Here is a 13,780-nt window from a genome sequence, read left to right as displayed (position 1 = left end):
TACTTTCCCACCTTGTCTCACTTTCAGGCAGAAGTGAAGGAATTAACTCATGCTTTAACCTACACTGGTGCAGAAATGCTCCTTAACTGTTCAGTTACCATATCATCATCATCGTGCCTGAGATCCCAATAACTTATGGCAATAGTACCTCCGTTCATAATATTTTGTCACAAATATATACATATATATCTCATCATCTTCCACACATGCACACACATAAAATACTTACTTGATGGGAAATCTGTTGGTCTGGACCAAATACTGCTACTGTACAATGTTATAATGTTTAATATCTGGCTAATATGCTTGTTGTGCCCACATCTGATTGCATACACCAGTTTTCTGCTTTCACACTGATTCATTTAGCTTAGTTGCAGGCATTGGGTTTTTTTGTGAAAAGAAAGAGACTGAATAAAGAATTACTGCCATTAAGTCTTACATGATGTACTGTGCAAATAAATTATTTTCTCACAATTTTTAACACAACAGAAATTATAGCCAGCATTGCCAGTCAGCGTGTTTTCTGTGGGTGCCAATTTCAGCTCAGATATAAAGATGATAACTCAACTAGTTGTCAAAATATTAGTTAAAGTTAAAATATTTCTTCTTGCCCATGACACTCTTTCTGCAGGCAGTCTAGGTCACAGTCTGGTGACTCCATAAGTGAAAGTCCCATAGCAATCTCCTCACATCAGCCCTCCCCTCAGCATCCCTTAAAAATACATAAAATGGTGATTTTTTTTTTTCAAAATGGGACTTCATAAAGTTTTTTTCAAGTTTTTCTTTCCATACTGCATATATGTCTCAGTTGGAGACAACGACAAATGATTCCTAACATGTCAGTAAAAAAGAAATCAGAAAAGAAAAAAAAAATCCTGTGTTGGTCTCTGAAGGACAGTCTGTGCATCTTTGATATTTACTACACTGTATCCTGAAGAAAACCAGCAAGACTATCAGAAAGAGTAAAACTAGATTTTACAATCCCTGAAAAGCTAAAGAGTGGGCTGCTTCAGTTTTTTTAAAAGGACAGTGAATTTGTTTTCTGGAGTATGGTTGAAAAAGTGGTGAAAATTTCTGTCAGTGAACAAAATTAAGTCAAAGCAGAGTACATAATTGAAGAGAACTGGACCATGGCACTGGTGATCAGATTCAGGGGGTGATAGAGCTCACAGGGGGAGTTTCCTTGGCAGCAGTGTCCACTTATCCCACTTGGAGGATGTAACACAGGTCTCCAGAACTGCCTGTAGATGCAGCTTCCCCTCAGCACTGTAGAGAATTATTTCCCTAAGTGGAAATAAACACCTTTCAATACCAGTTTGGCTGCCCATTGTAGTTGGGTTTGTAACTCTCCCTGGGAGGGAAGTGGAACTAGGATAGGTCACTTGATGTATATTTTACCAATAAGCTATTCCATACCATGTTACATCAGCCCAGCTATAGAGAGATGAGAAGGAAACAACTCCTTCCTTCTCTTCCGGGACAGTTGTGTGGGATAGACACTGTTCTTCTTCGGAGGAAAACACCTTTTGTGGGGGAGTAGTCTTTATTGTCAGTCTTCCCTGTGTGCATAGTGCTTATAGTTCTCTTTTTCTACTCTGTGTATATGTAAAACTGCCTTCTTAGCAGTCTCGGTTTTGCAAGTTTTTTTCTTGGGGGGTTGGGTGGAGTCTTGGTGGACACGGGGCATTCAGCCAAGGTAAACTATAACACCCATGTTCAGGAGAGTTTAACTTACACAGGAAAAAATGCAGAAAAAAGTTCATAAAGTATTCTGGAGATTGCAGAGCCATCTCACAGGACTGCAGAGGAGCTCATCCTGGTATAGTAATAGAATGATGTTTGATATGCAGACCAGCAGCAATCACAAGGGAGAAAGATAACCTGAATTTCAAGAATAATGGTAGCACAAGAATTCTGCTAAAATCAATTAGCAGTGAATTTAGATGCAAAAAAGGGAAGAGCCAAACACTCTAGCCACTGTTCAGACTGACTGAAAATTATGAAAGGGAATTATTGAAATAGATTCCACAGTGGCAGGATTTGGATTTTATCTTAGAAGATACTTTATAATTGTGTTTTCCTGCTTGGATTCTTGTTTTGGTCAAACTATTGACAGTCCTGCCCATGATAAGATTTTCTATGCAGTTCACAGTAGTCTAGAAAACTATGTACAGACTTAACATTACAGGAATTAATTTTAAAATAGAAAAAGATTTTGTAATCTTTTAATCATGCTTTGCTTACCAATTGTGTATACTCTACATCATCTCCCAGTAAGCCTGTGTCATTCAATGTATACTTGGCTTTCTTTAGTACAGCATCCACTGGGCCTTTTTCTACCTGGTGTTTGATAGCCTTGAACAACCTATAAAGAGGCTCCCCAGCATTGTCCTGTTTAAAGGAGAGAACACAAAATAAAGCAAAACCAAAAGATATACTCAATGCAGCATGTTTAAGTATTACTGATTAAAAAAAAAAAACCCACAGGCAATAGACTTTTACTCTTACCTTGAGGTACTGATATAAACAAATAGACATCCAGTTAGACAACATCCTCTCAACAACCGTTTCAGACCTGAAAAAAAACCCAGCCAATCCTGAGTATGGTAAGGGTACATTGCTTGCTTGAAATATAACATTCTTACATGCTTAACTGCATGCACTCTCCTAATGTAATGATTTCCCTATAGAGCCTTGAAAGCATATACTTGCTCTAGGATAAGTGCTTTGTATTGCTCATCATTCCTGCGTACCTTCAGCTCATTGCTGAAAATCGCACATCCTTTATGCAAAACCTTAAACTGGGTCTACGCTGTAAGAGCTAAAAAATTAACCTAGTTGTGCAGTTACTGGGAAATAACCTACAGATTACAAAGCTACAACGTAAACACAGCAAAGTGTATTGCAATTTATTTAGGATAAAAAATGGGTTAAAACACTAGAGCAAGCCCTCACTGAGAGCACAATGCAAGCAATTGTATGTGCTCATTACAGACATGATGACTGGTATAAATGCTAGATCATTTGAAATAAGGTTAGATTAAAAAGTAAATGAAATGTTCAATATGATATTTTGAACTAAGGTAAGTGTTCCTGCACTACAGTATTTGACTAAGGAAATCTGTGGCCAGCAGTCCTGCCTGTGCCTTCAACAGCTGCTCCTGTGGGCTTGTCTTCATAATATGCTTGGGCCAAGCTATTTCTGACTTTCATGGATAGCTGGCATTTTAATCAGTCACATTGCAAAAGAAACACATTTACAGAAAACCAGAGACCTACAGAAAATATGACAATCATTCAAACCTTCTTAGCATCAGCTTTGGGTTTTTGGCCACAACATACTGCTCCATAAGTTCTAAGAACAGCGTCCTCATGATGTCAGTATAGTATTCTAGCTTTCCATGTAAAGCGACTGTCAGCAAAGATGCAAAATACACTTTAGCTCGAGCAGAGAACTCCCTTTGGTTTTCCAGCGTGTGAATAAACTGAAACAGAAAACAAATGCAGAATCAAGTCAGATGGCAGGTTTCTGAAGAACCTCAACACTTGTCTGCACTAAGAAGACAAGAAATATTATTTTATTATTAATCTCCTAAGTGCAGAATGGAAAAGTTTTCAGAAGTTCAAAAAAACTACTTATAAGAAAATGTTGCCCAGAATTTGTTTCTAGATACACACAGAGTGCACTGGACTGACCCAAGGAATGCTTATATACTTAACTAAAACCTTATCTAAAAGGGATGCTTTAATTTAAGGAAGAACAGTGTTCTCTGACAATTTTTTAAAGATAAAATCAACTCTTCTCCAAATTCCCAGTCCTTTTACATCAAATTACAAAGACACTAATACAACTACACCTGGGAATGTGCTTTCATCTGCCAGAAACTCTAATACTACCATTAACTAGCTCAGCACTAAAGCCTCATTAAAAAACAAAAAAAAGAGAGAAAAAGTTAGAAGCCTAAATCTATATTTAGGTGTCTGACAATGAGCCTCAGTTTTTGAGAGTGAGCAATTAGAAGTCTCTTCAGAACTGCTGTGAGAACATCAGTCCTGATGAATAGGTCACTTGAGGAGCCTCTGCCTCTCTGGGGGCAGAGATTCAGCAGATGTCTGCCCACAGGTGACTGCTGTAAGAAGCCAGGATTGGAATCAGCACTCTGATCATATGTCTTAAAAGGCTAAAACAAACTTGTAACACCAGTTTTTATGTCAGATTGGGTAATATCCATTTTCTTATGGCCACTTGTTGACTAGCAATGTTGACCAGCTCCATACTACATGACCTGGTGCATAATTAGGACCTTGCCTCTTCGTCCCACCAGGAAGCTCTGGCTGTGATACCATATATGTGCAGTGGTTACTGTGGAATCAGAACCATAACAACATCACTTATTTTTAATAATTCTGGTTTAGTTGTGTTTAGAAACCTCCTGTCTTGCATACACAGTTATACCTAGCTAAGAGACAAGGTGAATCTACTTCAGTACTCACATTAATGAGAAATGATTTGCTGTTGAGGAGATTGGAAAACTGGTACAAAGCCTGCTCCACAGTCTGGCGCCTAGCCTCAGGAATATCCAGCTTCCCCGTAATCATCACATCTTTTTCTCCATCTTTGGAGGGCAAGAAGAAGACTCTATCTGTGTAGGTTTTGTAGTCCAGTACTGGAATTCCAGCTTCATTGATATCATTTGTCTGATCCTCCATCTCTATCATTAGATCTGCAATATGCAATGCAGTTTAAAGGTTCATTTAAAAAAGCCTGCAGGTTTTTTAGGCAACACAGTCTCTTTGGGAGCCTTGTAATAGAGAAAAAGCAACTCAGCATTAAAAACTCTTATTTCATCTCACATTTTCTCTTGCTATTTTTACCAATTATCCTGTTAACTATGACCACAGTTAATCCTATGGTGACATGAGGATAACTGCCCTTAGCACTGATGACTTCCTTGTTGTTGACTATCCAAAAAAGGGCGTTAATGGGCATCTGTATGAGTTTATATATGTGAATGTGAGATTGTAGTACAGAACAAAAAAAACCCACTATGATATTTTTGTTTGTTTGTTTAATTGGTTTGGTTTGGTTTGGTTTGGTTTTTTCCCAATCCACACCCTCTGAGTCTAGGTAGTAATGAAAGTTCCTTTAAAAACAATCAAGGAAAGAAAGGTTTAAAGTGTAAAGCACGCTAATTTAATTTAATTGAAAGGAAAGGAATGGCAGGAAGGAAGAAGGTTAAATGGTTCATTGAAATTGATGGAAACATTTCTGTGGGATTCAAAAGCTCTGAAATTCTTAAAAGGGACAAAAATTAGGGAATCATCCTTTGGAGTAGTTATTCTACCTGAAGGCTTTCCAATTACCCAATATTGTTGATTGACTAGAATACCATGTTAATTAATCTAGTGACCTATTTTCTCAGGAGTTTATTGCTCTTATTCATTCATTTACCTCTTTATTTTATAGCATTCAGTAAAGTTGAGGGAGAAAGCATCTTCTGGTTTCCCTCTTTGTGGCATTACCACTTTCTTCCTGATGTTCCTCTCCTTGGCTATCTTTGGCCCCATGTATTTAGATCGTCTGCACTTCTTGCTGTTGACATTACTGTTTCACAGTATGGTACTAGAATGTGTTTTAACTTCAGTGTTTCATGTAACTCAGTCAAGGTGGGTGTAGTTTAGGAACTGGATTACTCCTTGGATGTGCATTCTACTTCCCCAGTGTTTGTACTTTCTGTATCTTCAACCCAACAGGTAGCAGAAATCTGTAGCCATCTACTCTCGCCCCAGCAAGAGAAAAGCATCTTCTTTCAGAAACAGGTATGAAATGCCATGGGAGAAGTGGAGAGAGGAATGGAGGACCTTGACAGATCCTCTTACAGCTCAAAATGCAGTTTGAAATTAAGCCCATTTGGGAATACTTGATTCAAACATTTGCTTCTAGTTTGTGTCCAGAACCTGGAAGGAGTTGGTTTTCCAGAAAAAGCAACCTAGCAACCTGGTACAAGTAAAGAACATCTTGTCCCAGAAATGCCAGAAAAAACAACTGGGGCTGAGGCCGAGGCTTTCAGGATGGCTGAAATATTTGAGATACCCTGAGCTTCTTAAATTAATTTCCAAGTCTAACCTGAAATTGTTGTTTTATTCAATCCTACTTTTCAGCTATTGTCAATATGAAATAATGTTTTCTCTTTAGAAACAAAACGTGGGTAATTTTTTTAATAGAGAGTATTTCAACATGACCCAACAGCAAGTATAATTCAGATAATGAGGTGACATTTCATGGTAATCATTTAGGCCAATATTTGCTATGTTTACACTCAGATGCCTAATTTAAGCGTCGCAATCAGTAGTTCAACATGTAAAAATGCTGAGCCTTCACACCTCCTGCTGCCTTCCCTGGGATGATGCCTCTACATTTATACAGAACAATTAGCTAGCTCCTCAAATCAAGCTAAGGTTTTTCCCACGATAGACAGGGAAAAATGCTATTTCTTTCCTGTGAGCTTAGCAAGTTATCCCTTTGTATGCTGATTGCTGCAAATAAATTTTGCAGCTCTCAAACATCTCCCAATGTGCATACTCAGCACATACAGTCATTGTGCTAAATACTAAGTGCACGGTTAGTCACTACAAAACATTCTTATCTTCATGTTAATGACCACTCACATTAATGGCTATAAGTAACCTCTATCTCAACTGGTTTCTAGTCCCAGTTTCTAACTGTCCTTCCTTTAGACTAAAACTGTCCATTTATTTTAATAACCTTGGCAACCTATTTTATTTTACTTCTTTCATATACAATAGCAAAATATCTCCTCTATGTCAATGTCATTAATGAAGACTACAAAGATCTATTAATTATTTGTTCCCAAAAGACAGTTTTAGTAAGCAAGTACCATTCCTTCAGCCTGTCTTCTGATTGCTCAAGGGGATGCACAGCAGTGAAAATTTCTGTCATACCTGTGAATTCCTTCTTGCATCTGTCTCTGACACTCTCCTCCAGGCCTTCAAGCTGTGATTTAATTTTTTCATACTCTCGTTCTGCTTGTTGGCTCTTGCGTCTTTATGAAATAGAAGTAAGATTTTAAAAAAGTTATGAATTACAAAAGTAAACAATTTGGAACAGCTCTGAGAGGGAAGCTAAAGGACTGGAGGAAATTTTCCTGACTTTGATTATTTTTTTAAGTACAGCAGAAAGAGAATAGAGGAGGAAAACAGCAACAGTGGCCGAAGTCTTCATTCCACGTAAATCCACTTGGCACCATCATGGTTGGCTGCTTCAAAGTACACTCGGGCCAACGATTTAAAATCCAATGAGAAGTAGCTAAAATGCTTTTAATCACATATAAAGTACAGAAACTCAATTTGTATGCACTGAACAAAGATTGCTTGCAACATGTCCTGAACTGGCTCTAAGCCACTCAGGAGAGTGTCTGGGATTGAACTGAGAAGGCTGACAGACATCCAAGAGAACATCAGGGCTGTACAGCACATGCTTCAACTATATTGATATGTACCACAAGAGTGAAATCCACCTCCTTCTGAGGGACAGTATGAGGCTCTCATTATTAACCTTAGAATTGGACTAAGTAGGTCTTAAACGAAATACAGACATTGTTCTGGCCCTTTATGAAGCATGAATTTTGCTGTTAATCATGCAGTTTGTGTGTGGGTAGCACTTATCTCAGCTGGAAAGGCCAAAATGACCCCTTAGTAAAATCCATCCAGCTCAGACCTACAGCGCTGACTGAGGCGGCATAAATGCTGATGGGTATGTATACAGAATAAGTTATCTTTTTCACAAGTGGCACTTTAGCTGCCATTTCAAAAAGCTATGTGTGCAACTCAGTCTGCAATTGTGTAGTTGGGAAGCCTGGGACCAATTGCTGTGTTTATGTACAAAGGACGGACTGGGCTGACTGACACCAAGGAATTTGGTGTGCGTGAGAGGAATAAATTGGTGCTCATACATATTTTCAGCTGTCACTCCCTTTCTTAACTCTACAGATCATAAAAAAGATGAAGATAATTTCTGTAGACTGAGCTGAAAACAATCAGGTAGTATCCTGAAAGCTTTAGGACAACAAAAGCACCTAATTAAAGGAACTTACCTGTAACAGATGATAGAAATAACAATTATTGCTATCATAGGAATAAGTACCAGTGGCAAAATAAGATTCAGTGGGATATCAGTCACACGTGTATCATATTCCACCCTTCCAAGGATCCATTCCCGGAGTCCAAATTTCACCTAATTGGATAAGCACAGACATTTGTCTCAAAAAGTGCAAATGGATGGTGGTTCATTTCTCAGTTTAGCAATTCCCACAAGTGAATTTCTAGCTCAAACTGCCAGACAAAGGAAGCATTTCTGAATATTTTATACTGAATTTGGGTCACTAGCACTTTATTTCATAAAGTCATTTAATTTTGCTTAGCAGAGGAAGAAAAAATCCCCAGTCTGTCTAGCTGCAGCATTACATTCCTGTGTAATGAAGGTAGAAGGCATGTGGCAGCGTGGAACTGCTCTTGCCTCTTTTATGCAGCAGGCAGACGCTGAAGGAAGAAAGAACTGCGAGGAGTTTCTTCATGGTACTACAACAACTTTGGAGAACAAATCACTTCAGTTAAGAAGCACTGTATCAATTTCACTTACACGATACTAAATTCTATAGAAAAGGTAACCTACAATGAATTCAGGAAGGTTATTGATGGTATCTCTCTTCTGCCGTTTCTTTGGTTGAGGCTGTACTTCTGGTGGCTCACAGTATAAGTCCGTTTCAGTAAGAGTTTTTATGTTGCAAGGCTCATCACCCACAAAAGCCCGGGCCTCGTCTATTGTCATGGCTTTGTTCAGGTTACTGCCCTAGACAGAAAATAAAAAGCTAAGTCATCATCGCAAAGTCTTGGGAGAAATCCTGAGTTGCAACCTTCCATTTGGATCACTTTTAGCAGCAGATGTGATTCACACTGCAGCCTACAGAACAGCAGAATGATTGGGAATTATGTGATTTCTCTCCTTGACTTGTGTGAGATAAGATGTCCCTTCCAGTTCCTGGGAGCTCTACTGGGAGAGGGCATTTCCAAATGCCAGGCTCAGCAGGAGAGGGCATTCCTGGTGCCCCCAAAGTATGGCTAAAAAGATAGCAACTCTCTCTGAGAAGGGGCAGGGAGAGGAAAGGGGAGTTGTTAATGTTCTTCATCTAGCAGAGGTAAGGGACTCTACCAAGCATTTGGGGTATGGCACCAAACAACTGTTAAGGCTTTGAGAAAGAAAGGAAAAATTCCATACATGCTTCAAGGACAAAATGAGTAACCAACTCTCTACAAGTTTACCTTTGCATTAATAAGTTTGTTAACTTGTTTTTTGATGCCATCTGTGAAGTTTTCAAAGGTTGGATCGGCAACATAGGCAAAGGAATGGCTCTCATTTTTTACAACCAACTCATAACGATCCATTAGAATAACAGTGGTAATGTTGTAGTTTTCTGGGTCTTCCAGTATTGGTGGGGAACTAAAAACCACCGTGGTTTCATTGAGTCTTGTAACAAGATTTCCATAAAACTGCAAGAAACAAGACAAAAAGAATATGCATATTTTAGAGTCTGACTTGTTCCTGTACATAACTGTTGGTAACTTCAGACTGTAGAAATAAAAGCACTGGATTTATATCCTTGCCATACAGCAGAAATAACACAGTATAAGGCATTTTCCAAAAAGAAAATGAAATAAATTTGTTGATGAGAATAAATCATTGATTCATTGTGTTCTAGCAGCTGCCTGCAGAAAATGTTTAGGCTACAGAGCAGTTTCCATTGCTTCCAAATTCTGTGGGTCTTTACCACACTGAACTGCTATCATTAAGTTCCTCTCAGATTAGGAAGTTAACGTTACCTTCAATCCTATCATCTTCTGTACCATTAAGTATCCCAGGTAGATTCTTTTCTACTCACACTGCATAATATCTCACTGAAATTCGATGCAATTACTAAGTGAAATTTTGGGATAAAATCTCACAGTTGTCAGTCAGCTACTCAAGGTAACAACTCAGCAACATCCTCCATTCCCAATTATACAAATATTTTTACCCTGACACTCTTTCAAGTAACATCAACCATAGTAAAAAACACTAATAGGAGTCCTCAACATTTGTTCTATCATCACCTCTGTTTCTCACTTTGTGACTCAATGTAATTTGATAGCTTCTCTCCAACATTTCTGATATTGCCATATAAGTGGAAGAAAACCAAAAGATTAGAAAAGCTTTTACTCTTAACCAAGAATATGTGCTATATGTGATGCTGACTTAAGACGACAGGCTGAACATATGTAATAAGAGGGGTAAGAAATGTTGATAAACACTGTCAAGAATGCTAAATAGACTTTTAGGTTGTCCTGGGAGTCAAGGTTATCAAGATAATTACCTCTTGCAGTATTTGACCTAACAAATACAGGTAATTTTCCTTTTAAAAATCTTTAGGGATAGGGTTCTAATGGTTCCAAATCCAGCTGGGTTTGGCTTACTCTAAAAGTTGAATCATGTATGTATTACAAAATATGCATATTAACAACTCTTTATGGATCACAAGACAGTCTTAAACTGAAGTGCCAGCCTTAGAAAAAGTCTTATTCCTTCTAGAAGATCACTTTTAAGTCCCAAATCATGTCATTAAATTGCGATATCTTCATTAGAAGAGTGGGAAATTGAGACTATTGGTAATGTCAGTTCCTCTTAACATGAGACGCAAGAAGGGTTTTTAACATTATTTTTCACAACTTGTTGTGAACCTGCTACAGGTGGAATATGCATGAAGCAAGAAAGAAAAAAACACTTGGTTCATTGAGATATGAGAAAAATAAAAGGCACTGACTGTGCAAAGCTGAATACTCTTCATTGTCTACATTTGGGTCCTGTTTCAGGCAAATCTCTAAAGCTTGCAGGGGGAGAAGAAGGAGAAAGATAAAGAAAAACCAAACACTTTCAAATTCTGAAATACATCCACTTTATCACTCAAAGCTTAATTTTTCTATCCTTATTCATATTGAATGAAACTAGTTGTAAAACAGAAGAGGAAAGGTACAAGTGAATGTAAGTCAAGATGCTATGTAGGAAAGTCAAGATCTTCTCCCATGGAAACACTGAACAGACCAAGAAATCTGTTCAAAACTTATTTCATCCCAAGCCCAGTGAAGTCCAGTGGGCAAACTTCAATGCAGTTTTTGAACAGATTATATGCTTTTCATCCAACACAGTGCCTTTGGGAGGAAAGAAAGAAAATTACCTTTTTTTGATTTATCTTCCCTGCTTCTGGACGTTCTGCATATACCACCAATGAGAAACTCTGGATGAGCTCAAAACTGGTTCCAGTTACTGTAATATTTCTCCCTCCACTGAAAGGTAGAATTAAAAAAGAAGTCAAGTCATTGGCACACTATCACAGCTATACACTGCTTCATCCTGCATTGCTACTACTTCCACTGAAAAAAACCCTATATATAATGCCTACACGACAATTAGATATGCTACAAAAAGGACTTTTGTTAAAGCTATCAATCACTACAGCATTTAAAACCAGCAATGTCAACTTAAAAGTCACTTGAAAACAGCAGAATTTTAAAAAGTACAAAGTGCTTTGCCAGTATTTTTGGTTTTTCATTGATGCCAATCTTGTGTGCTTTACATCTTTAATATTATTATTAAAATCATTCTGCCTACCATACACACAAAGAGACAAAGGTGACAGTGTATTTTCCACAGGTCTGTAGGGACCTGGCTTCTCTACTCCCTTTCATTTGCAGCACATTGTTTAAAAAATAATACATTCACATAAGAAGAAGAATGCACGCAAGTTGCCAGTAGGAATTAAAGTCATTGAAGTAACATGGATTTAAAGGAATAGCAAACCTCAAAGCGATCCATAAAAATAGGTTTCAGTTTATATAGAGGGAAAAAAAGTCATTTAAATCCCATGGAGTAAATCACTATCAATCTATCAAAGAAACAGTCTGGGCCCCAAAATCACCCAAACCAAAAATAAAAAGCAAATGTTAAAACCAAATCCTATTTTATACAAATGAGTACTCAATATTAAAGGAGACAGGTATTAATATCTCCAAGAGAAGTCATGGCCAAATTTATTTTTAATGTTCTGTTTGTTGAGTCATGTTGTTACAGTTCTTTTTACTGAAAGCAAGTGGAAACATCAACATCCCACTCTGCCAACTTTACCCCACTAAGCAGAAAGATCAGAATATTGAGGAACAGCAGAGACCAACATGAATCAGGCTCCTTTTTGTCCCTGTGTAGGTCACAGAATGACTTTCAAAGCCAGAGGTATGCTACAAGGGCTTTTATACAGATGATTTGCTGTATTGCTACAAGTACAAGAATGCTATACATTTCTTTGGTTTCCCCATTAGTCCTAGGTGAGTTTTTCCCCAGAAGGAACAGTTACCAGATGGGTGTTACTGAGTACCACCATAGAACAGCGCATACTTTCTAAAAACATTACTGAACCCTGGTATAGATTTCTGAAGAAGATACTTCTTTTTCCTCATGAGACAAAGAAAGAGATGACACACCATAACTTTCCTCTGTTTCTAGAATACTTATTCAAAGCTAAATAGAAGAACTGTTAGAAACCTCTCCATTAGAAACTTTTTCTATAGGTTATCCTAGTAGGATAAAGATTTGTAACTAATGCAAAGATCATTTGTCTGACATGGTGAAATACTTCAAACCTCTTTCTTTGGGACATCATCATTTATAAGAAGCTCATTGCCTTTTCTGGTTTCAGGATTGACCTTTGAAACAGGATGAAAATTTGGAGGTAAACAGAATACTTTCAAATATCAGTTGCAGTTTAGACCACAAACCCTACGTACTTAAATGTGTGCATGGTCAGAGTAGAGAAGTTTATTTCAAACAGTTCCGTATATAATAGGTTTATTACATATTATACATATTTTAACCCAATTTTAAATTAAGTTATGACAAACATTTCATTACCTGCTGAAGCTATTTACTGGCAGGAATTTGGTGACAGTAGGATTCCCACTATATGTAAACAGCTGTGGTACAGTAATTGTCATGCCTCCATAGTTCATTGTGACTGGAACAGTTTCAACCTTGTTATTAGGTCCTGTAATGCAAATGATCTCATCTCCAAATTTGGTGCTAGATTGGAGAAAAAAAAGAAGAGGAAACACCTTCTGTTAGCAATATTATGGAGGTTTGTATTCCTTTACTGCAGTACCCCCAAAGCAACAAAACCAGGGCTCTATTTTTGCCAGGCACCAACTAGTTACCAGAGGAGACATCACTTTCTTCAGATCACTTAGGTTTTTTAAAAAAGATGTAGGATATGACAATGAATTGTGTCAAAACACAAGAACAATGCAATGTCAACACACTTGGTGTCCTTCCCTTTTTTGAGAAAAGAGAAGGGCAGCAAATAATAAAAGGAAAAAGAAGTGAGAAGAACAAGCCAAGGGGCACTAGAAGATTAAGATTTTATATAGAACCATTGAGGAGATGCTGAATGAAAGCATGAGTGAGTTTGAAGCAGTCAGTCAAGCAGAGAAAGCCAAAACTGCAGAAATCTTTGGATATCTAAATTCTCCCACTTTGGGTGTTTTTACAGCTCCTTCTTCCAGCTGGAGCCTCTGAGCGACCTTCTGTCTGCATGTTACCTGCAGAACTCCATTGCATGGGATGAGTAATGGAGAGACAGACAACGGATTTGTTTAAGGCCAGAAAAGGTTGGTGTTTCATTAG

General features: G+C 37.8%; 1 protein-coding gene across 4 annotated transcripts in view; it reads right to left on the bottom strand.

The window, feature by feature from the left end:
- The window catches only part of PLXNB2 (plexin B2), a 262,983-nt gene that overhangs the window by 20,504 nt on the left and 228,699 nt on the right, over nucleotides 1–13,780 (bottom strand). For all 4 annotated transcript variants that reach the window (XM_018067989.1, XM_018067990.1, XM_018067991.1 and 1 more), the window contains 10 exons: nucleotides 13,013–13,180; nucleotides 11,286–11,394; nucleotides 9,340–9,567; nucleotides 8,693–8,869; nucleotides 8,115–8,254; nucleotides 6,964–7,064; nucleotides 4,495–4,724; nucleotides 3,304–3,485; nucleotides 2,509–2,575; nucleotides 2,245–2,391 (listed from right to left, as the gene is read on the bottom strand). In XM_018067989.1, the coding sequence (XP_017923478.1) occupies nucleotides 2,245–2,391; nucleotides 2,509–2,575; nucleotides 3,304–3,485; nucleotides 4,495–4,724; nucleotides 6,964–7,064; nucleotides 8,115–8,254; nucleotides 8,693–8,869; nucleotides 9,340–9,567; nucleotides 11,286–11,394; nucleotides 13,013–13,180 (1,549 nt within the window). The remainder of the gene's footprint in view (nucleotides 1–2,244; nucleotides 2,392–2,508; nucleotides 2,576–3,303; nucleotides 3,486–4,494; nucleotides 4,725–6,963; nucleotides 7,065–8,114; nucleotides 8,255–8,692; nucleotides 8,870–9,339; nucleotides 9,568–11,285; nucleotides 11,395–13,012; nucleotides 13,181–13,780) is intronic.

This window comes from Manacus vitellinus, unplaced genomic scaffold (genome assembly GCF_001715985.3).
Source record: "Manacus vitellinus isolate BGI_N305 unplaced genomic scaffold, ASM171598v3 scaffold_13_pilon, whole genome shotgun sequence".
In the NCBI taxonomy this organism is placed as follows: domain Eukaryota; kingdom Metazoa; phylum Chordata; class Aves; order Passeriformes; family Pipridae; genus Manacus; species Manacus vitellinus.
Note: the sequence above shows the minus strand (reverse complement) of the source record. Positions and strands in the feature narration are given on the sequence as shown.